We start from the raw sequence: 23,137 nt of genomic DNA on the forward strand, positions 1-23,137 counted from the left end.
CTAACCTCATAGCATTACGGCGAGTGCCATGCGGAAGAGTAGGAGTATAATAGCGGCGTGGATGCGATTCCCTGATTCTATAATTTTAATTACTTGTTGCATTACATTATTATAGATTTTGATGGTCTAATATATCTAAAAAAAGTTAAAGCTAAGTTTTGGTTTTTATTAAAGAATCATGGCTTGAAAGAAAATGCGATAGAAATCAGATTGGGTTGTGTTTCGGGAAAAGTGGTGCTTATTTTTGTAATTATAAATTTTCGTAAGAGAATAGGGTTTATCTCGCTCGTGTCAATCATGCCGCGGTGGAAACAACACAAACCTGTTGGAAGCAAAACGGGCAATTGAGATTGTAGTGCGGGCCAAGCCCGCGTGGTGAGTGGAGGAAGATTGGTCTCGATCATTAGCGTGTGGAAAAGGGCCCAAATCCGAACGTCCTTTCAATGTATCTGATTCTGCGACTGCAGCATTCGCAGCCGCGCGTGTTTGCGTGACACCTTTTTGGCATCGTCAATTTTTTGACGTGCGAGCCAATCCACACGTGCGAGAGACTCAGACTCGTGTGCAACTTAAAACTGTATTGGCACCGTAGATGGCAATGGAGGCAGGGATGATGAAAATAGATATATATTTCTTTTTTGCCTCTTTTATTGAGAATTATTCCGTCGTATTTGAAACTATGAACTCCCTCCGATGTGCTTAGGAATACTGACAGACACTGCAAGACTAATAAGTTCTCATTTTATTACCCTTTATATTTTATATTGTTATTAGTTTCAGAATACGCCGTTTGGAAACCACAGGTTTTCCCAAGACGAAGCCTTTTACCGAACCCCCATTCCATCCTCCGAACATCCAATTGCTAATTGTTTATGAAGCAAAATTAAACTAAAACCCTCCATTCTCTATAAATAAACAGACGTGTCTCCCTCTCTCTCTCTCTCTCCTCGACTCGCCTCCGCCCCTGTCATTCTCCCGTCTCCTCCACGAGGATACTAACTGAAACCCGGCCCTTCTCCCCCCTCCTCTTCTAGCGGGTGGGGGTCCGAAGCATCGAAGCTGGCCAGCGGGCACATGGACGGCGGTGGCAACTCGCTGCCCTCGGTCACGGGGGCGGCCGCGACGAAGCGGAGGGTGTGCTACTTCTACGACTCGGAGGTGGGCAACTACTACTACGGGCAGGGTCACCCGATGAAGCCCCACCGGATCCGGATGACCCATGCCCTCCTCGAGCGCTACGGCCTCCTCGGGGGCATGCGGGTCCTCCGCCCCTCCCCTGCTGACGACCGCATCCTCCGTCGCTTCCACGCCGACGACTACGTCGCCTTCCTCCGCTCCGCCAACCCTGAGGCCCTGAGCGACCCCGGCGCCCTCCGCCGCTTCAACGTCTGCGACGACTGCCCGGTCTTCGACCGCCTGTACGAGTTCTGCCAGGTCTATGCTGGCGCCTCCGTAGGCGCCGCCAAGGAGCTCAACCGCGGCCACGCCGACATCGCCATCAACTGGTCCGGTGGCCTCCACCACGCCAAGCGCTGCGAGGCTTCCGGCTTCTGCTATGTTAACGATATCGTCCTCGCCATCCTCACTCTCCTCGAGCACCACGACGTGAGCCCCTGCTTCTCTCCTCGCTCTCGATCCATCCGTCGAGCACCTTTTCCTTTTCCTCACCTTCCTTTTTCTATTTACTGGTTTTCTTCTTACCTTTGAATGATCGCACCTTTTTGTGCTGCCTCAATCCAATATCTTCTCTATTTTCCTTTGAGCAAATAGATGTTGTCAACAAAATATGACCGTAACGGTGGCTTCATCGACATACCGTCTACTAAGAACAATGACCCCCAAGGGACTTACTGCTTCTGGTTTGACTTGGTTTTTTTTCACATTCTCGTATCATGCAAAGATTTTTCTTCCTTTGATCTTGGGATTAGATCGAGGTGATGTTGCTTTCCTTGTTTCAATCAGCAATCCTTTGAGAGGTTCCTCTGTTTTTGCATCTAGATTCAGTTCTGATATTTTTGACATTATTACCTTCCCTAAATCGCGCTATTGACTTGAGAAGATTTTCTTGAATTGCTTTGTTTGCTCTTGAGATTAGGGTTCTCGTACAACACAAGTGTTTGAAGAAATATATGCACTTATATTCTCGAATTGCTGCTTAGGAATTTTTGCCAGATTTAACTCGTACCAATCCTGGAGCTGCAATTACACACGTTTGACCAAATGACAGACAAGTACATCATGAAATCCTTCTGGCCTTTTAGACACCATAAGCAGCTTCCTCTTACATAAAATGTGTTTGTTAAATCCCCAGTCCTTTGTGAATGGTGCTGCTTACTTAGCAGTTACCAAGGAGTCTAACAAAATAATCAGTAACACAAAACCCAGTTCACCGTTAACATATATTTGGATCGATATGATCCCAGATGAGTTTATTCATCTTAAATAAATTAAATGTTTGTGAAATCCCAGCCCTTTTTGAGTAGTGCAGATTACATAACAGTTACCGAGGAAGGAGCCTCACAAAATAATCAGTAATCACAAAACCCAGTTCACCATTGTTATATATTTGGATCAATATGATCTGGGATGAGTTTATTGATGGTTTGATATGGTGCATTTGATTGACAAGCTGCAGTTGCTCATGTTCATTTCGAGTTCTATCTTAGTGTACTCCGTCTTCTTTTATTCCACTCTTCTTCAGTGACATGTTCATTTCTTATCTGGTTGCAGCGTGTTCTCTATGTAGACATTGATATTCACCATGGAGATGGGGTAGAGGAGGCCTTTTACACAACAGATAGAGTAATGACGGTCTCATTCCATAAATTTGGTGATTATTTTCCTGGGACTGGGGATATACGTGATATTGGATATGGTAAAGGAAAATATTATGCATTAAATGTCCCTTTGGATGATGGAATTGATGATGAAAGCTACCATTATCTTTTCAAACCTATCATGGCAAAGGTCATGGAAGTTTTCAGGCCTGATGCTGTGGTACTTCAGTGTGGTGCTGACTCCTTATCTGGAGACAGGTTGGGTTGTTTCAACCTTTCTGTCAGAGGCCATGGAGAGTGTGTAAGATATATGAGATCTTTTAATGTGCCACTGATGCTGCTTGGTGGTGGTGGGTATACAATACGTAATGTTGCTCGCTGCTGGTGCTACGAGGTATAAAGGATGTATCTTGTGCCGTTTAACTACTTAGTTTCCTTGCATATTCATCAATCATAGCTTTTACCAGGTGCCTTGTGCAGCCTTTCGTCACAGACTTTTATAATTCTGATAGCTATCTTCCATGTGTCCCTAAAGTGGATCAGTTTGTTGTTTGCATCTGAAGCAGTCATGTTTTAAATTTCTTGTCATGGTATGCTTGTTGCTGAGAATGTCGATGTTTTAGTTAATTCTGTCATTAGTTTCATGTCATGCTTGACATTTGATGAATACTTCTTCTTTTGGATATTGTTACGTTTTCTAATTTAATGAGCATAACCTTCACTCATTGTGCCGTTGCCTGTCTGCATCGCCCTTGTTAAAACTATTTAGAAAGGTCTGGTTAGCTAATGTTTAACCTCTTTTACTTTTGAAAGTGTTAAAAAAAAATTCTGTGAATGTAACATGCAGTGTCTTCCCAACTCAATAAATTCTTCTGACTAATTTCTAATCACATTTAGTTTTTCAACTTTGGAGCAGACAGGAGTTGCCCTTGGTGTTGAAGTGGAGGATAAGGTGCCTGATCATGAATACATTGGGTATTTCGCCCCAGACTATAATATCCATGTTGCAACAAGTAACATGGAAAACAAGAATTCACGCAAGTCGTTGGATGACATAAAGGTAAAACTACTAGAATATCTTTCAAAGCTCCAACATGTTCCAGGTGTTCAGTTTCAGGAACGACCGACTGATATGGATCTCGAGGAGGTACTGTTCTTCTCCCAATGTTTCCAGCTTGCGGTATGATTGGGCTCAAAAAATAATTACATTTTCTTGGAATAACCAAGACCTATTGACTGTTGATTTGATGTGATCAATTTTCACTAGTCTTGTGTTCTGTAGTATCTCATCATTCTTTATTCTGAATGGATCAAAGTGAAATATTAATTGAAATATTGGAACTCTCAACTTTCTTTGACCATTATGATATGATTCCCACGTATTTCATGCCAACCAAGTAATTCGCTATGCCACGATTAAACTTGATTTTGCTATTGTAGACTTATTGTTATGTTGTCAGTTTTCCTGTTTCTATGAATAAATCTGCAAGCATAAATTGATTGATGTATTGATGTATATTTTTGTATGCCATTGAGATCTTTATATCAAGGTTTCATCCATTTGAGAATCAGGAAATGCAAAATTTCTGACGCATTATTGTGGATTGTCAACAACATAGTATAAAGCAGTCTCATGTTAGTACTAATTCAATCTAAAATTTAGGATCAGTTATTATGATGATGGTGTCAACCACAGACTAGTGGCTATCTCTAATTTTGGCAACTTTTTGCTGGCTTCCTTTGATGGTCCAGAAGTCACTATTAACTCAGAAAAAGTTACAAAATTAAACTTCAAATTTGTTTCCTTTACTGGATGTTCACCAAAACTGATGTTTAATTTGTATGTTACAATACTTTATGATAATCCTTCTGTCAAATTTTTGATCTTTAAGAAGCAACTTTTTGCCTATGTTGGAACTCGGAACTAGTCTTGTAGAACACTTGGGAGCATGTGCCATTAATTTAAAAGTTACAAGGATATTTTGGCTTATTATAGCTATCACAGAGGTTGTTTAACATAGTAGTGCGGACTACCACATGTTAGATCTTCAACAAATCAGGATTGGTATGGTCTTTGAAAAGTAGCTTTCATTTTTTTTTTTGGGATTTTTTTTAAAAATTGTTTGAGTGATGTATGACTGAATCATGCATCTGAGGGCTCTCCGCAAGCAACAAGACATACATGCAACTTTTTTGTTTGTAGCGTTGAACGGTATAACTAGATGATGCGCCACTGAAATTACATCTGAAGTTTAGTTTCTGAGCAATAAAATGTTTTTTTATTCATTTGCATTCTTAATCCTTTTTCCTCTTTTTATTCTTTGTGGTCTTGTCTCTAGTTTTAATTGTCACTGGTATTCTTAAGCTTGAAATTCACTTTCTCCGGCATGGTATATATAGAGATCTAAAGAGTTGGTCATGCTGGCTGGCGTGGCACAAGTATTCTGGCATTAGTCATCTGCCCTTGCCGGTCTGCATAAACTTTATTAATGGGGTACCAGCATTGCGCCTGGGCACTTTCAAACTTGACATAAGCATGACAGCCTGCATATTGCAGCACATGCTGTCTCATTAATATGGTATGATAATCATTGTTTGATTCTAACCGTAGAAACTGTGAGCAATCACTGAAATATGGCATTGGAATAAATGGATAAATTGATACTTGTTATTACAAGTATATTAGTCATTTATTAAAATGGATCCATGTACGAAATGGAACTCCCAACTCTGAGAACTAATTATAATTAAGTAATTATCACTAAGAGTAGATAATTACTTAATTATAATTATCATACAGAATCTGATATTCACTACCAGTTGGATGATGCACCTGCAATCACCTGGTTTCATATGCTTCATGTAGTGTAGGCAAGGAACCAAGATATGGGTCAAGTAGCAGCAAATGGAAGCTATATGAAAGTGCTACAAAGATAAGACATAATATGTGTGAATTGCTTGTTAACGGAGCAACAAGATTTTACCAGCTGGTGCACCGAATTCAGTATAAGCTTTTGGCTTGTAGGAGTTGGCTTATAGAAAATTATTTAGTTTGGCGTTGGCCAACTTTCTCGAGGGATGAGATAATGTTGTTATGTATCAACAAATTGCATCTGCAACTTGCTTATTATCTTGTTGATTATGGTAGAGTCTAATGCTAACATCTAGGAAAAGGTTCATCGAGGCTAACGAGAAATGCTGGAAATTTTATAACAAGTTGTATATACATAAATTAAAAAACAAGTTATACAAATGTTGTATCAGGTGTAGTGACAAATAGCTACACATAAAGCTAAAATTTATCATGGTGCTTATATTGACAAATTAGGTAAGCTCTTTTTCAGATTTGTACACAAAAAATTTGGAAGCAAAACGATAATCAACGAAACCATATTTCTTCTGCTGTATTCCCAATGTAGAGATGTTTGCAAGTTTGATGACTGCATAACCCTTATCAGCATCCATGATTAATCAAATTTTATTTATTTTTTATTTTTTTTCATCCAGGAAAATGAGGACCAGGAGGATACAAATGAAAAAAATGATCATAACTCTGACAGGGATGAAAGGCCCGAATCTTGAGAGATCCCATGGTAATCATCTTCTTTATGGCAATAGGATCACTTTCAGTCGAAGGTGACCTCCAAATAACATTCAGAATTCAGTAGTTGCAGCTTAACATTGTAAATGTAAGAGCTTTTGTGCAGTCTTGAAATTTGGAAGTTACTAGAACAATAGGCTTGCATCATGACAATCTTTCTTTCTTCTCTTCAAGGGATGTGGAATTGAGAATCAGTAATTCAGCTTTAACCTCTATGTATTTAGAACATTCCGACATACAGATGAAGACCTTTTTAATGATGGAAGTATCTGTTTGAGCCATCGCGGAGCTTTTCTGTGTCTCCTGATTCGTGTTGCAAAAAGGTACCCTGTTAAAACGTTGGTGCATTCTTTTGATTTGAAGGCTTTACCCGTGAAGTCTTAGTTTAAAGCAGTAGTCGTATGCTTGAATGAACTGTTGTAATTCGTGGATTACAAAGTTTTTTTTGTTTCCCTGACATTTTGCTGCAAACATGCGTGTAAATTGCATTATCATTAAAACTTTATGATCATTATTATGGTTATGATTGCAAATGTAAATTTCTTATGCAGTATTTGGTTCTTGCTTCCGTCTCACAAGAAGTTATTTTCTTGAACTTTTCATATAGACAATGCTTTTAATTGTTTCATTAGGTATTATTTTTTCTTTCATTCATTCATTCATCATTTATATGATGCAAGGATGTTATTCCTCGTAGATTCTAGAGGTATGTTTTGTGTAGGTGTTAATAAAGCCATATTACTGACCTACTTAATCTCCCAGTAAGTCATAAAAACTTAAAACTAAACGTAGAATTTCAGTAAAAAAAAAAATAAAGTAATAGAATTTGTTACAGAAAAAAAAAAAGTTAATTTATGGGGTGTTTTTTCCTCCTCTTATTTCATCTTTAGCCGGTGGTATTCGTGTTCCTGTAGACAGAGACTTGAGGAGTTGTAGAGTAGAATATATATAGAGACTAAGGAGTTGTAGAGTAGAGTAGAATATATATAGTTGGGGGAAATAGACTATCCAGTGCATGTGCCCCACGTGATGGTCACGTGAAAGTTAACCTCGTATGGTTTCCTTGTATCGAACCATACATATTAACTGTGACACCCACCCTTTTACAGCCCGTCGGATGGATAGGTTTTGTTGTACAAAAGTAATGAGAGCATAACATACATGTTTTGATGTAACAACAAAACGAAAAACATCATCCTTTACAGCCTAACTTGTACGTACGTACGCTTCGAACACAACAAATCCGACCCGACTCGATATGTCTGGTCGAAGGACATAGACGCAATACTAAGATTGAAAGATACCCATCACCAATTGAAAGATACAAAAACAAGTAGCTACCCGATGGCTAGTGTATAGTTGTAGTACTACTACAGCATGCTGACTTGAGTAACAACCAACAATTAAAAGAAGAATATATGGTCTAAAAGGCTTTCACAACAACAACAACAACAAGATGAAGCATAAGCCATGATAATGTCCATACTATATATATATATATATATATTGGGAATATGGTCGTGTGTTGATTTTCTTACTATTACTTGCTAATGAAAATTCAGAACTCAAAAATCTTAGCAGCCTGGAGAAAACTTGGAAGTTTTAGCCATACACTCCATTAATTAGTACAATTGCAAGAACCATCATCTGCCTGCATTTTGACTTCCTCTGATTTCTTCAGTTGCCATTTGAAGTTCTCCGGACCTCCATAGTTTTGCCACTGGAAAGATTTAGCTAGCAAGCAAGCAAGCAAGCTCTTCTGTGCTAGGAATACGGGCCGTCCCGAGGACCATATGGTTGTACCCATAGACCTGGACCAAATAAAATCACTCAAACCTTTTTGCTAGGATCAAATAAATTTCTCAACTCACAAGAATAACTCAGAGCATGTGCAGTGTTATAAAAGCAGTGAAAGGGCCCATCCTCAAACACAGTAACTCATTATCGCAACATTTTATTTGCTGGGAAAGAATCCACCATGACTGCTTAAAAAACTGAGTTATGGCAACATAAATAACTAAGAACCCTATTTTTGTTTTTTCTAATCAATCTTTTGAAGGAAAAAAGTTGATGGTGTGGTTCCACTATCAGTTCTCCAAAACTACATAGAGCTTGTAGTTTAAGTGAATCATCTACCAACTTAAAATAGACTTAATCATTTTGCAGTTGTGCGACCACGAAAACACATTTTCACCACATAGACAGCAGGTGACCAAATGATGGATTTAGTTAATTAAGAGGCTTGCAGGTGACAGGCCTGGCTCTCTCTGTCATGCCTCAAGCCAAGGACACTCTAGCACAAATATAAAGGACCGACAACATCATATGATATCATCACATGCCATATAACTAAAAGTTATAATAATAATAATAATCCAACGATGATCCAACTTATTACATAAATTGTTCGATATTATTTAATTAAAATATGAAAACCTAATAAGTTAGGAGTTGATTGCTCAGTAATACTTATACTCATACGACATGTTTTGTTATTCCTGTGCTTGTATTTGTCCTGGGCTTCTGAAAAATTTTATAACAATAATATTCAGTAACAATGCTGTGTACGGTAATCCTGAGTAGGCAAAAGGTACGTCCAAGCAGATGATACAATAAAATGATAAAAAAGCTTCACAAATGATGGTTACAACATGAAAGAATACAATGTACAATCCACACAAGGATCATATATGTAAATACAACAAACATCATGCACATGTCATCATCGGCAAATGAGATGCCCGAATCTCTTGGGATGATTCAGTTCTCCCAACTGTTAATAAAGAGGAATCATATTGCACTCCCCACAATTGATGGAGTGGTGCCTCACCTGTCACGGTGACGACACGTCTCCTCTTTCCCTAGCGGAAGACCGAATAACTATCACATCCGACGGTCCACTCATCTCTTAGGTGCTATAGGCACCTAGAGAATCATCCTATCAGGTCTACTACTCTTAGTAGAAAAACAAGTGTATCTCTAATCAATATCACACATCAATCAATATGACCAAGTCACATCAAATCATACGTCCATAAGCATGTACATACACAACATGAAAGATGAGTCAAAGGGAAATTTGACATATTCAGCATCCAAGTCAATCAAAGTCAAAGAGAGTCAAAGGGATAGAATATGACAAATAGTTACATTTTGCAAAGTATAGGTTTTAGCAGGTCTAAATCATTAATTATAGGTAACTATGGAACTCAAAGTAACCCAATGATCACATTTTTATCATTTAACATTTTCAGGGAGTTTTCTGCATCTTTGGGTTTTTTTTTTGTAATTTTTTACTATTTTCTACACTATTCTAAAGTATTTACATATTTATTAATTATCTTATTTCCAATTAAATTAGTGTTCAAGGGCCTGTTCTGGGTTCAGCCCACTAACAGCCTGCAGTGCTACCCTGTGGGTTGGGCCACATAACCAGCCCACTACTTGGGCTTATTCAGAATTCAGCCTCCCCAAATCAAAATTGGGTGTATAGATTGGGCTCGCCCATAATGTGGTCAGCTTTGACCGCATGATGATTGGGTTCATTCTAGGGATATGATTTGGGTTCAATCAGTAAGTGGTCAGGTTCAACCACATGATGATTGGATTCAATCAGGATACATGACTTGGTTCGACTCACTAGAGGACAGATTAAATCAATCATGAGTCATCTAGGATCAAGCTGATCTAACCAAATTGCACTGATTTGGCTAGGTGACTAGGTTGGACCAGTCCAGATTGGTCATAGCCATGCCTATGTGGCAGATCCTGTTGGGCCACAATGCATCATGCTGTGTCAGCATTTACAGCAGACATGGCTCCACATATTGCTGATATGGTGATGGATAGTGCCGACATGGTAGCAGTCAGCACTGATGCAGCAGTGACCAGCGCTGACATGACACTGAACAGTGCTCACGTGTCAATGAACAGTGCTTACATGACAATGGTCAGTGCTTATGTGTCGGCAAATAATGCTACCATGGCAGGTTACGGTAGACTCAGCTTGACAGCATACTGTTGTGTCAGCAGGCAAGCCGATTGTACAAGTATGGGTGACATGGCAGTAGTGTCATCATTGACATGACTGTTGTATGACGTGGCAGATGATATGGGCAGGACTGCAATGCAGTCTCCTAAGTCAGCCATCACTACTGACTTTACACAGCCTGTGATGATGTAGTGAGTCAGCATTGACGTGGCAAGTGACAGTGCCAGCATACTATGGTCTGCAATACAGTCTACCGTGTGATCAGGCATTGCTGACGTGGCACCTGGGCCGAGGTGGCAACAATGTTGATATGGCAGGTTGATGGGGCAGACATGTGGACTGCAATGCAGTCTGCTGTGTCAGCAGTCATGCTGAGTCGACACATGCATAGGCTGACATGACAGCAGTCAACACTGAGATGGCAGGTGATGTAGATCGCTGATGTGGCAACAGGTACAAATTTCATAAACAAAAAATATTCCTCATTGAATAACATTAGATATCAAATAAATAGGATATTAGAGACCAAATAAAATAGGAAAAACAAGGACCAGATTAAGAATTTAATCCGAACAAGAAACAGAGACTAGATCAATCTATAGAACTTAACTCGAACGACAATCATGGGTTAGATCAATCATCTAATTTTGGGCATGAAACATGAGCTAGATCAGTTGATACCAATCAAAATCAAATGAGGGTGGGATGCCTACCTCAATCCTTTTGACGATATCTCTCCGTCTTCCAGTGAAACTTTCACTCTTCGATTTTCCTTCTGCCGTCAACAGAAGAAGAAAGCAAGGAACAGAAGAAGAAACAGAAGTACCCGGCTAATTAACTACGGAGTCGGTTTCATCTTCCCGATCCTAGTAAATCAAAATTTGTTGCTGACAAATCTGAACAAAGCCTAAAATACACCTCCACCCACTTGCATGCTACGGTTACGACACTATCATAATCAACGCATCTTCTCATTGTGACCAAATGATGCAATATCACAAATAATGAGTGCAAACTTGGAGAACAAGAAGCACCTCATGAATATATAGTCACTGGTGGGTGGTGCCATCTCTATCTGCAGGGGAGCTTGCATCATTTTTAACAAAATATGGAGAAGCTTCTGCCTCCAAGAGTATACGCCTCAGATGTTTGTCTTCCAAATGTTGCTGCACATGACAATGATGATACTCTACGTTAAAAGGCTAAAATCATTAAAAGATTAAAAGGAATCAGATGCATAATGGTTCAGATACAGTGGCATTCCATAAAGTGCAAATGTATCAACTTTGACATTTCATAAAGAGAAGACATATCAACATTCCATAAGGCTTGAAAACTCGTTGGCAGTGGCTCTTTCTTTTGTTTCAAGATTTTTGGACAGAAAAGTCCATGCCAGGAAAAAAATCACAACAGAAATTGAACAAGAAGCACCACTCGGAACAAGAAATGACTTGGATCCTGCAAACTTGTCTAAAAGTTTCTATGTAAATATCAGGATTGTTGATGTGATGTTGTTGTTTACTTGTTTCTCAGTATTGACTAGCCAGTGTTGCTATAGGTAGCTGGCACAAAGCCAAGTCTAGAAGTCAGTCATGTTATCTGATGGCATCATGCTCGAAAATTAGATGTAGGAAAGAACCGAAAAAAAGAAAAAAGCTGAGCATGTGATTCTTGTGGATTGTACACCGAGAGTGCATCTTGATGATTTCCATCCTTCAAAAAGACTGGATACCAAAAGATCATTCATTTTACGTGTGTTTCGCTTGGTGGCAGTGAACATAATTTGTATATTTAGCAAGCTCTTTTTCCTAGTAGTTTGAGTGTACTTTATTTTTCTTGTTTGAAGACAGGCACTCATTCCATCTAATGCCTTTTTTACCTTAGTAACCACGATTACTCGCTTCACTATCTCCTCTGAATTCTTGTTCTTGTTTTACTGATCACATCCCCATCTTTCCTAGTAGTTTGAGTGTACTTTATTTTTCTTGTTTGAAGACAGGCACTCATTCCATCTAATGCCTTTTTTACCTTAGCAACTACGATTACTCGCTTCACTACCTCCTCTGAATTATTGTTCTTGTTTTACTGATCACATCCCCATCTTTACTACGTCTAATGATAAGTGAACTTGCTTTCTGATACTACATAATGCATTCGACACTAGCATAAAAACGAACATTAGGTTCTTCACAATACCTTTTTCTGGCTGTCTTCTGCCAGGCCGAGTGATCGATAACTTTTGCTAAGACATATGATCTACCTATATTCATCTCAATGCAGGAATCTAGCATTGCTTAGAACAAAATAGTCATGCCATCATATATAACAAGAATGAGCGAAACGCATATCATAATCAAGCCAACGAATAAATTTGTCGCACTCGGATCATTGGGGAAGGAAGGGAGGAGAAGATACCGCGAGGCACGCTCTGTATTTGTCCCACTCGGCGACGCACTCTTCTTTGTCCCACTGGCCCTTGGAGAACTTCTCGGAATACCACCTGCGATCCCCCCTCCAGATGAAAGATGGAAGCCTTTTCGCGTCAGTGACGACGACGGCAAGAAAGAGGCGAAAGAAAAAGGAGCAGACGCGACGAGGATCTCTCCGTCTCCGAGTCCCGCCCCTTGAGGAGGACACGAGGAGAGGGGGAATGAGATGCACCTGTTGAAGCAGTCGTGGTAGGCGTCCCGGAGACGGGCACAAGGAGATGCGGTCGCCCCGCCGCCTCTGCTCGTCTTGTTCGACCCCATCGGATCCGCCAGCGACGGCGTCACAGGTGGCTTCGACAAACCCTGGACTGCTTAAGGGGTTGACTTGTAATCAAGTAATTTTAGATTATTTTATTCCCCTTATTTTGGTGGCTTTTTCTATCAGTTAATTTTTATTTTTCTTTTTGCCAACCATTGCATCGCTCGCGGTAAGAAGATAAGAGATAGAGAGGAAAAATCTGAAAATAAATATTTTTAAAATATATAAAATTAATTAGCCTATTTAACAAATAATAAAATGAGATGGAAGAGATTTTGCTAAAAGATCTTTATGATGACAAGATATTTTGTTATGAGTAAATTAAAGGGCGATTGCGGGTATTATTATTATTATTATTATTATTATTATTTTTTATGATACTTTTTTTATAATTTTTTAATCGGTGATTTTTTATTTTAAAATTCCAAAAATACCCTTCAAAAGTTATCATGTTTTTTATTTTCATCTAAATTTAAAGATTTTTTCGTAAAAAAATTTCCTTTTCTCAAAATACCGTGTAATATTTTTATTTAAATTTTTTTAACAGATGTCATGGTCGGTGCCCCCATCCCTTGGACTAAGTTCGTTCACCTACCTGCCTCTTGATTGGCGGAAGCGACTTGCCACACCAATGGGCCCCCCCGCAATTTCTTCCGACTTGCGACTTCTCACACAAGAAGGAGAAGAATAAAAAAAAATACAAATTGTTGTCCGGGCGCCGACTAACACCAGCGCGTCTCCGCCGTCTCTTGTTGTCAAGCGACGTAAACGCTAGGCAACCAAGACAAAAAAGAAAAAGGAAAAAAGAAAAAGAAAAAAAGAAAATGCTCCGAGTCGGAGATTGGAATCAAGATGGCGGTATTTGGTTTGGTAGTCGTCGCATCACCCAACTTAACGGCGCTGTTGTTTTGTTGGTGTGCATACCACGACGCCTCCTGGGCCTCTTCCCACGAACGAACAACATCGAGAGAGAAACAGAGAGAAGAAGTAGAAGAAGAAGAAGAAGAAGAAGAAGAGGAGGGGTAAGAGAGAAGCGATCGCCTTCATTTCCATCGAGGACCCACAGAACCTCCTCCTTCCCCGTCATTACTCGCGTCCGATCTAATCGATCGTATCTCAAGGATATTTCTATCTGAATCGCCCGACTCCGGGCGGATGACCCATGGTACGGTATCGCCGTCCGTTCTTGATGCTTTCTTGAATTAATAGTTTCTCTTTTACTCTTCCATGTTTTGGTATCTGTTCATGGATTGGTCAACACTAGATAGGACCCCCCCATAAGGTCGTCTTCTTCTTCGTTTTCAGTTTCGGGTTCAGTTTCTTGTGTACTCCTCCCGCAATTAGAGGGCATCCGTGATTCTAGGGCTTCTGTTTTGCAGTGGGACGGCCATCAGTTCGGACTGTCATTTCTTACCGAATACAAGCGGATTGGAATACGTGTTCTGTCGTCGAACCGACTTCTTATATCCGTTCGGTGCAAAGACCTTAGATTATGTTCTTATTTGGATCAAGATTTTGGGTTTTTCCACGCCAGGATGTCGTTTTTTCTGTCGTGTTCGTCTCTAAGATGCTAAGGCTACAATTATCGCGCAAACCTGTAATTGCCATAGAAATCTGTGGAGGCGGTCTGGAATTTGAAATTGTGGGGATTTGCGGCTAAAATTAGTTATAAAGGATAGAGTAATTCTTTTTTTGTCATTAGATGCTCTATGTTTCTACCAGCTCGATGATTCAGATACGTGGCTGGTCATGTAGGAAACCGTTCATCAATTGCAATTTTTTTTTACAGGCTTCGATATGCCCTGATGGAAATTTGTGAATTCTTGAGAAAAGGACAAATGGAGAGAGAGCGTTTGCTTAAAATGACTTTTGATCCACTTTGTTGCTTCATATTGTGCCCCTGAATTTATGGGCTTAACTGGTTGATGGTGTGCATCGAGAAACATGATGCCCTTTCTCTCCTTTAACTTCTCTTGGAAAATGAATGTAAAATTCAAATGTGTCAAAACCTGTTCATACATAACATTTGAAAGTTTTTTCACGAACTCTATCAGCGAATGTCATAAGTTAGGACTATTTTCAAACTTGGTGTCTGTTTAGAACCTCAAGTACCAACGAACCTTATAATTGTTCAAACTTATCTGTCTTAACAACCACAATATGGTTGAAATTGTTTTGATTTTGTGTTTTTTGTCAAAATCTGAATCAACATATCATGAGATACGGACGTTGCATGCTCTATTAGTAACTGCCATCATTCACTGCCATGTCCATGCCAAGTATGCTTTAACTCCCAGTCACTTAGCAATAGAGTTGCACAACGGAGCTAATGTCTAAACACCTCCCTCTTTGATACTGCTGTTATGAATGCATTTAATATCAAGAATCATATTATGTGGACCGCACATTGCTTGTGCAGTATTTGGCTGAGTTAATTCTATTTATGTTGACCTCAAGATGCCAAAAACGATGTAGATAAACATGATTTGATTTCCATACTTACAGGTTGGAACCAATTAGTCTCTTATGGGCATAGATACACCCATAATGAACATTTGAGTTCTGAAGCAAAAGACACTAGTCGACCGTTTGAGCATATAAATCACAATGGAGCTTGTTGCTATTGTATAAATTTATATGCATCTGGCAAAGATTGCATTAGGTAGTGAATTCAAATGATGTCCTGCATTGCTGCTATTTATTGATGCTAATATATTAGGTAAAATAAAATATATAAAAAACCAGAGAACTTTCATGATTTAGAATGATTCCTAATATATGCAGTGTAAGTCAGACCAAGTGGTGAGTTAAGGAAGTAATAAGTTAAGAAAACTAGAACAAGAATTTTGAGTTGCTGCCTTCTGCTTCTAGAACTTGACTATTGACCTATCGGTTCATAGGATTCATCATCCACTAGCTGCAGACATTCTCTGTAGTTCTTTTATTCCCAAGGTGTTCAAATTGATGCATGCTTAGGTTGCTGTCTTATGCAACTAGATACTGAAAACTTGATCGAATTCTTGTCTTCTGCTCCTAGATTTCCACCACTGGCCTTTCTGTCTCTAGGACTCATCATCCACTAGCTGTAGTCATTCTTTTCAGCCTTTGCATTTTCTGTTTCTTTCTCTCAAACTACTCTATTTGATTTGTGTCTTTGTGGCCTAATATGCCACCAACATGCCAAACTTCAGATGATTGCTTTTCCAACTTCAGCTACATTAACACACGATATTCTGCCTAATGACACGGTCCTGCCCATATCGCCTCTTGCTGAGGTTGCATTCTCATATAATCTATGTAGGCTGGAAGCTGCTAATGGGTAAAAGCTCCACATGTGTAGCACAATCCTCTGCTTGATGGAGGCCATTGTCTCTGATATGGTTGCAGGGACCATCTATCAGCCATGAGCAAAGGAAGCAATTATTTTTCAAGATCTTCACTAATTTTTAGCAATCGTTTACAAAATTGCTGAGATAGATACTTCAGTTTTTGAGAACACCGCAAAATTTTCATTTGATGTTTTACGTAATTCACATTTAGAATCTGAAGAGGTTGTTATGTTACAATTTGACTAATTAAACAGCTCATTCTGTGTTTTCTGGTTATTGAATGCCATATGATGCTCTTGTTGAATTTGTATATGCTCTTATTGACATGTCTGACCCATAATACAATTGCAGGCTAGCCTAGATAACATCATTGTAGGTTCTCATGTCTGGGTTGAAGATCCAGTTCTGGCTTGGGTTGATGGCGAGGTTTTTAAGATCAATGGTAATGAGGTCCATGCACATACAACTAATGGGAAAACAGTATGTATTCAAAGTATTTACCGTTTAATTTCATTCACTTAACAAAATCCTTGTTGGTAATCTTGCCATTGTTCATCTTGATGTACATTTTGGTTAGTCTTTTATACTTGCCGGTGCATATATAATGCTTGTCACTTATTTTGAAAGTCTTATTAAATGATAAAGAAGCTGTGATTTTTTTCCATGGAAGTCCAACTATTGACTTTTGTTACCTAACTAATCCATTTTAGGAATTTGTCTTTCTTCAACAGTTAAACATGATTTATATCTACACTGATAGTTTGATAAATGATTTTTTCCATTTTTGTGTAATTTTTGGTTTTATTTTTAATTTTAGATTTTTGTGTGTGTGTGTTGTTGTGGGGGGAGTTATGGTTTCAAGGGCTATGCAGACGTAGGTTTCTGAGTAATTCCTTGGATTTGACACATCACAATTACTTACTTGTTCTGGGTGGGTATAGGGTGGTGTTGGATGGACACGTTGAATCTCGGATTTTGATGATAAAATTAATTGATGGGTTAATTGATCTAATCCATATTATTGAGTTAAATGTGCAGGATTAACTACGATAACCAGAAAACATAAAGCAAGGATACCGGAGTCGAGCTCGATGGACGTTTAAGAGACCGAAGAATCATCGGAGATGCTGCCGGAACCAACCGAGAAGAAATCGGGAACGTGTCGGAAGTTCGCCGAAGAAATCGTCGGAGGCTCGCGGAGATCACCGAGAAGGCTCGGCTACTCGTTAAAGTCATCACAAAGATTGGGAGCTTGCAGGGAGTCCGTCGGAAGGAATTCGTCGGAAAGCTCGTCGGAACAAGACTCGACGTTCGCGGTTGAAAACTTGCTTAGGATGTTTTTGTGTTATGTAGTTCACTTGTAATTAGGATTAGGATTAAGAGATAATCCTATATCCTGGTTAGGGGCCAACTAGGCCCAAAGTCGGATTTGGTTTGGGCTAAAATTAAGCCAAACCAATGAATCGGAGAGCCAGGCGGTGGCACCGCCTTGCTGGGCGGTGACACCTCCTTGGCTGGGCGGTTGCACCGTCAAGCACCCGAGCGCTGGGCGGTGGCACCGCTTGGCTGAGCGGTGGCACCTCCAGCATCGGAAACCCTAAGAGAATTCAAATTTTGGAGCCCAAAATTTGAATCCTCTTGAGGCTTATAAATACCCCTCAAATCTCAGCTGAGATTACAACTTTTGAGAAGCATTTTGATTGAGAGAAAAGTCTTAGAAAGTCTTAGCAAGTCTTGTTTTCAATTTGCTAGAGAGTTCTCCTCCTTTCTTATTGAAAATTTGTAAGAGGTTGAAATGCTTGTAAAGGGTTGTAAGAGGGGTGTTTACCCTTCCATTTCAAGAGATTTGCTAGTGGAAGGTGGGAGCCTCATCGAAGAGGGGCATCGCAAGTGGAGTAGGTCATTTGACCGAACCACTCTAAAATCGGCGTAATCTCTGGTTTGCATTTTATTATTGTCATTTACATTACTGCAAATCTTCTTACTGCTTTAGTTCCTTATTACTCTTGCTGCGCAACTTTAAGAATACGCCTTCAAGTTAAAATTTTCAAGTTCCGTTCTTATCGTACGAAAGATTTTTTTTAAAATCGAAGTTTTAATCCACTGCACTAATTCACCCCCCCCTCTTAGTGCTGCTCCGATCCTAACAAGTGGTATCAGAGCGAGGTTATCTCTCATATTTGGTTTAATACCCAAGAGAGATGGCTTACTCCGGCATGCAAGAGGGCCATTCTATTGCACGACCACCTTTGTTTAATGGGTCGGATTACACATACTGGAAGACTCGCATGAGGATCTTCCTCATTTCTATGGACTTTGAGCTTTGGTCTATTGTCGAGAATGGATTTCAAAAATCTTCTCTTCCGTTGAGCGAATGGGATGAATCGGAGAAGAAGGTTTTTGCTTTAAATGCAAAGGCTATGAATGCCTTGTTTTGTGCACTAGACAAAAACGAATTTAATCGTGTTTCAATGTGTGATTCGGCTTTTGATATATGGAGAACTCTTGAGGTCACTCATGAAGGCACTAGCCGAGTGAAAGAGTCCAAAATCAACATCCTTGTGCACTCTTACGAACTTTTCCGAATGAAACCAAGTGAGTGGAGACATGTACACCTGGTTTACGGATGTCATCAATGGACTCAAAGCTCTTGGTAAAGATTTTACTAACTTTGAACTAGTAACTAAAATCTTAAGATCCCTCCCTAAAAGTTGGGATCCAAAAGTTACGGCCATTCAAGAGGCCAAAGACCTTAAAGCATTCCCTCTTGAAGAACTCATTGGGTCTCTAATGACCTACGAAATGACATGTCAAGCTCATGACGAGCTCGAGAACCCCCTTCCAAAGAACAGGAAGGATATGGCACTCAAATCACAAGAAGACCACTTGAAAGGAACATCAAGTGATGAGGACAGTGACAATGACATTGCACTTTTGACTCAAAAATTTAAAAAATATTTAAGAAAGAACAAATTTAAAAATAATACAAAAAATAAATTTGAACAAAAGAAGGACCAAGTGATTTGCTATGAATGCAAAAAAACCGGGACACTATAAGAACGATTGTCCTCAAGCCAAAAAGAGAACATCAAAGAAGAAGGCGTTCAAGGCAACGTGGGATGATTCAAGCGCATCCGAAGAAGAGGAGTCCAACACCGAGCAAGTTGCTCATTACGCGCTAATGGCGTTAGGAGAAGAGGTATGTGATTTAATTAATGAAGATTTATCTTTTGAAGAACTATCTATCGCTTTTGATGAATTATTTGATGAATGTAGAACTGTTAGCAAGAAGTTAAGTATCTTAAAGAAAGAGCATGCTTTGCTACAAGATAAGTTTGATAGTCTTCAAACTCCTCCATGCTCTAAGTGTGAGCACTTAGAAGCAATAAAAAATGAAAATTTGCTTCTTAAGGAAACCTTAAACTTGGTAGCAAAGGATTAGATATGATCCTTGCACACAAGGGTCATATCGCAAATAGAAATGGAATTGGATTTGTAAAAGGATTACATCAAAATCCTACCACTTTCATAAAAGGACCTACATTACATGTTTCCTCTTATATGAAATGCAACTTTTGTTGCAAATCCGGACATATTGTCTACAAATGCCCATTTAGGAAAATTAGTTCACAAAAATTAATATGGGTTCCTAAAGGAACTATAAAGAATTCAATAATAAATAACAAAGTTAGTGGGTCAATTTTTGAGGCACCCAAAATCAAATGGGTACCTAAAAATCATCCTCTTTTGTAGACAAACCCACAAGCTAGGAGCAAGAGATGGTATCTCGATAGTGGATACTCAAGACATATGACTGGAGATCCATCTCATTTCTCTATGCTCACTAGCAAAGAAGAAGGGTACGTTACCTTCGGAGACAACAACAAGGGCAAAATCATTGGCAAGGGAACTATTGGTAACAAATTTAATTTTTCCATTGATGATGTTTTACTAGTTGATGGATTGAAACATAATCTCTTGAGTATTAGTCAACTATGCGATAAAGGTTACATCGTTAGATTTGAATCAAATATGTGCATTATTGAAAAACCAAATCATAACATGACTATGATTGCTTTAAAACAAAATAATGTCTATACCATCAATCTTGATGAACTAAGTAATGAAATGTGTTTCTCCGCCGTAAATGATGATGCTTGGCTTTGGCATAGGAGATTAGGCCATGCAAGCATGAAAACAATATCTAAGATCTCATCTCAAGAATTAGTACGAGGAATTCCAAATATAAAGTTTATTAAGGACAAAGTATGCGATGCATGTCAACTAGGCAAACAAATAAAAACAAGCTTCAAACCAAAAAATCAAATTAGCACCACTAGACCATTACAATTGATCCATTTGGACTTATTTGGACCAATTGATACAACAAGTCTAGGTGGAAGCAAATATGCTTTTGTGATTGTGGATGACTACTCTAGATACACTTGGACTTATTTCTTAGCTCACAAAAGTGATTGCTTCAAGTGTTTCTCTAAATTTTGTAAACTCACTCAAAACGAAAAAGGCTTCATGATTTCATCAATTCGGAGTGATCACGGTGGTGAATTCCAAAACCGTGACTTTCAAAATTTTTGGGAAAGTAATGGGTACAATCACAACTTCTCAACTCCAAGAAATCCTCAACAAAATGGAGTAGTTGAAAGGAAAAATAGAAACCTACAAGAAATGGCAAGAACTATGTTGAATGAACATAGTTTACCTAAGTACTTTTGGGCCGAAGCCGTAAATACGGCTTGCTACATCATGAATAGAGTCCTAATAAGACCATCATTATCCAAAACTCCATATGAATTATGGAATAACAAAAAACTAAACATCTCCTATTTTAAAGTTTTTGGTTGTAAATGCTTTATTTTAAATGAAAGGGATGCCTTAGGAAAATTTGATGCTAAATCCGATGAAGGCATCTTTCTTGGCTACTCTTCCGTTTCTAAGGCTTTTCGGAATTTTAATAAAAGAACCTTAGTAATAGAAGAGTCTATTCATGTAGTTTTTAATGAAATTTCTGATTTAAAGAAAAATGATTTTGATGATGATCTTGGTTTTGATAATTTGAATTTAAATGAACCCTCTCCTCAAAATAGCCATTTGAATGCATCTTCTTCCGAAATTTCTTTACCAAAAGAATGGAAGTATGTAGATGCTCATCCAAAAGAGCAAATTATAGGAGATACATCAAAAGGGGTTCAAACTCGTTCTTCTTTCAAAAATTTCTGTGCTAACGCCGCTTTCCTTTATCAAATTGAACCTAAATGCATTGACGAAGCCTTAAAAGATGATTTTTGGGTCATTGCAATGCAAGAAAAATTGAACCAATTTGAGAGGAATGAGGTATGGAAGCTTGTTCCTAGACCAAGTGACCACTTAGTCATAGGTACTAAGTGGGTCTTTAGAAACAAGCAAGACGAAAATGGTATCGTGGTTAGAAACAAGGCTAGATTAGTGGCCAAAGGTTTCAACCAAGAAGAAGGTATCGATTACGAAGAAACCTTCGCTCCCGTGGCTCGTTTAGAAGCCATAAGGATGCTCCTTGCCTATGCTAGTAGTAATAATTTTAAACTATTTCAAATGGATGTTAAAAGTGCTTTCTTGAATGGTTTTATTTCCGAAGAAGTATTTGTCGAACAACCTCCCGGATTTGAAAATTCTCTTCTTCCTAATCATGTATTCAAATTGACCAAGGCCCTCTATGGCTTGAAACAAGCTCCTAGAGCTTGGTACGAAAGGCTTAGTTCCTTTCTTATTTTGAATAATTTTACTAAAGGCAAGGTTGATACTACATTGTTTATTAAACATTTTGAAAATAATTTTCTTATTTTGTAAATTTATGTTGATGATATTATTTTTGGCTCTTCGGATGAATCACTATGTGAATCATTTGCCAAATGTATGAGTCTTGAATTTGAAATGAGTTTAATGGGTGAATTAACTTTCTTTTTGGGATTACAAATCAAACAACTTAGTGATGGTATATTTCTTAACCAATCTAAATATACATTAGAATTGTTAAAACGATTTAACATGGATAATTCAAAAGCAATAAACACCCCTATGAGTACTGCGACTAAGTTAGATATGGATGAAAATGGTGAAAGTTTCGATCAAAAAACATATAGGGGAATGATAGGTAGTCTACTCTACCTCACCGCGACTAGACCGGATATTATGTTTAGTGTAGGACTTTGCGCTAGGTTTCAATCTAATCCTAAATTATCTCATCTTAAGAGTGTTAAAAGAATATTTAGGTATCTTAAAGGAACTCTAAATTTAGGATTGTGGTATCCAAAATCTGAAAAATTCGATCTAATAGCTTATGCAGATGCCGATTTTGGCGGATGCAGGATAGATAGAAAAAGTACATCCGGAACATGCCAATTTTTAGGACATGCACTTTTTTCTTGGACTTCCAAGAAACAAAATTCAGTTGCACTATCTACGGCGGAAGCCGAATACATTGCTGCAAGTGCATGTTGTGCACAAGTAATTTGGATGAAAAATACATTAGAAGACTATGGAATTCACTTTGAAAATATTCCCATAAAATGCGATAATACTAGTGCTATATGCCTTACTAAAAATCCAATTCAGCACTCTAGAACTAAGCACATCGACGTTAGGCATCATTTCATACGCAATCATGTCCTTAACAATGATGTTGTTCTAGAATTCA

At 38.7% G+C, this 23,137-nt stretch overlaps 2 protein-coding genes across 8 annotated transcripts; one reads left to right on the forward strand and one right to left on the reverse strand.

Annotated features, from left to right (window-relative positions):
* The first annotated feature begins 931 nt into the window (after nt 1-931).
* On the forward strand, nt 932-6,901 carry LOC103972926 (histone deacetylase 1). 5 transcript variants are annotated; one of them, XR_010491684.1, is made up of 5 exons: nt 932-1,605; nt 2,731-3,171; nt 3,694-3,957; nt 6,285-6,466; nt 6,553-6,901. XR_010491684.1 is itself a non-coding variant. In XM_065128036.1 (5 exons), the coding sequence occupies exons 1-4, from the start codon at nt 1,075-1,077 to the stop codon at nt 6,357-6,359; spliced, it is 1,311 nt and encodes a 436-aa protein (XP_064984108.1). In that variant the 5' UTR covers nt 932-1,074; the 3' UTR covers nt 6,360-6,370; nt 6,553-6,901. The 5 variants fall into 5 exon arrangements, 3 of the variants coding, with proteins under 3 accessions (XP_064984108.1, XP_018676758.2, XP_064984099.1); XR_670809.3 differs by having other exon boundaries at nt 3,694-3,924; XM_065128036.1 differs by having other exon boundaries at nt 6,285-6,370.
* A 934-nt stretch (nt 6,902-7,835) lies between these two features.
* LOC135624441 (uncharacterized protein At4g33100-like) lies at nt 7,836-13,183 on the reverse strand. Of its 3 annotated transcripts, XR_010491687.1 has the most exons (5): nt 13,031-13,183; nt 12,785-12,869; nt 11,404-11,535; nt 11,083-11,235; nt 7,836-8,189 (listed from the first exon to the last, which is right to left on the reverse strand). XR_010491687.1 is itself a non-coding variant. In XM_065128057.1 (4 exons), the coding sequence occupies exons 1-3, from the start codon at nt 13,117-13,119 to the stop codon at nt 11,419-11,421; spliced, it is 291 nt and encodes a 96-aa protein (XP_064984129.1). In that variant the 5' UTR covers nt 13,120-13,183; the 3' UTR covers nt 7,836-8,189; nt 11,404-11,418. The 3 variants fall into 3 exon arrangements, 1 of the variants encoding a protein (XP_064984129.1); XR_010491686.1 differs by having other exon boundaries at nt 11,083-11,535; XM_065128057.1 differs by lacking the exon at nt 11,083-11,235.
* Between the last annotated feature and the right edge of the window lie 9,954 nt (nt 13,184-23,137).

Source organism: Musa acuminata, chromosome BXJ1-3 (assembly GCF_036884655.1).
Source record: "Musa acuminata AAA Group cultivar baxijiao chromosome BXJ1-3, Cavendish_Baxijiao_AAA, whole genome shotgun sequence".
Lineage (NCBI taxonomy): Eukaryota > Viridiplantae > Streptophyta > Magnoliopsida > Zingiberales > Musaceae > Musa > Musa acuminata.

Coding starts and splice junctions, on each gene's coding strand:
- LOC103972926 (XM_065128027.1), top strand. CDS start 1,075: ATGGACGGCGGTGGCAACTCGCTGCCCTCGGTCACGGGGGCGGCCGCG. Junction 1,606..2,730: donor CTCTCCTCGAGCACCACGAC/GTGAGCCCCTGC, acceptor ATCTGGTTGCAG/CGTGTTCTCTATGTAGACAT. Junction 3,172..3,693: donor CTCGCTGCTGGTGCTACGAG/GTATAAAGGATG, acceptor ACTTTGGAGCAG/ACAGGAGTTGCCCTTGGTGT.
- LOC135624441 (XM_065128057.1), bottom strand. CDS start 13,119: ATGGGGTCGAACAAGACGAGCAGAGGCGGCGGGGCGACCGCATCTCCT. Junction 12,870..13,030: donor TACCACGACTGCTTCAACAG/GTGCATCTCATT, acceptor GGGGGATCGCAG/GTGGTATTCCGAGAAGTTCT. Junction 11,536..12,784: donor AATACAGAGCGTGCCTCGCG/GTATCTTCTCCT, acceptor TGTCATGTGCAG/CAACATTTGGAAGACAAACA.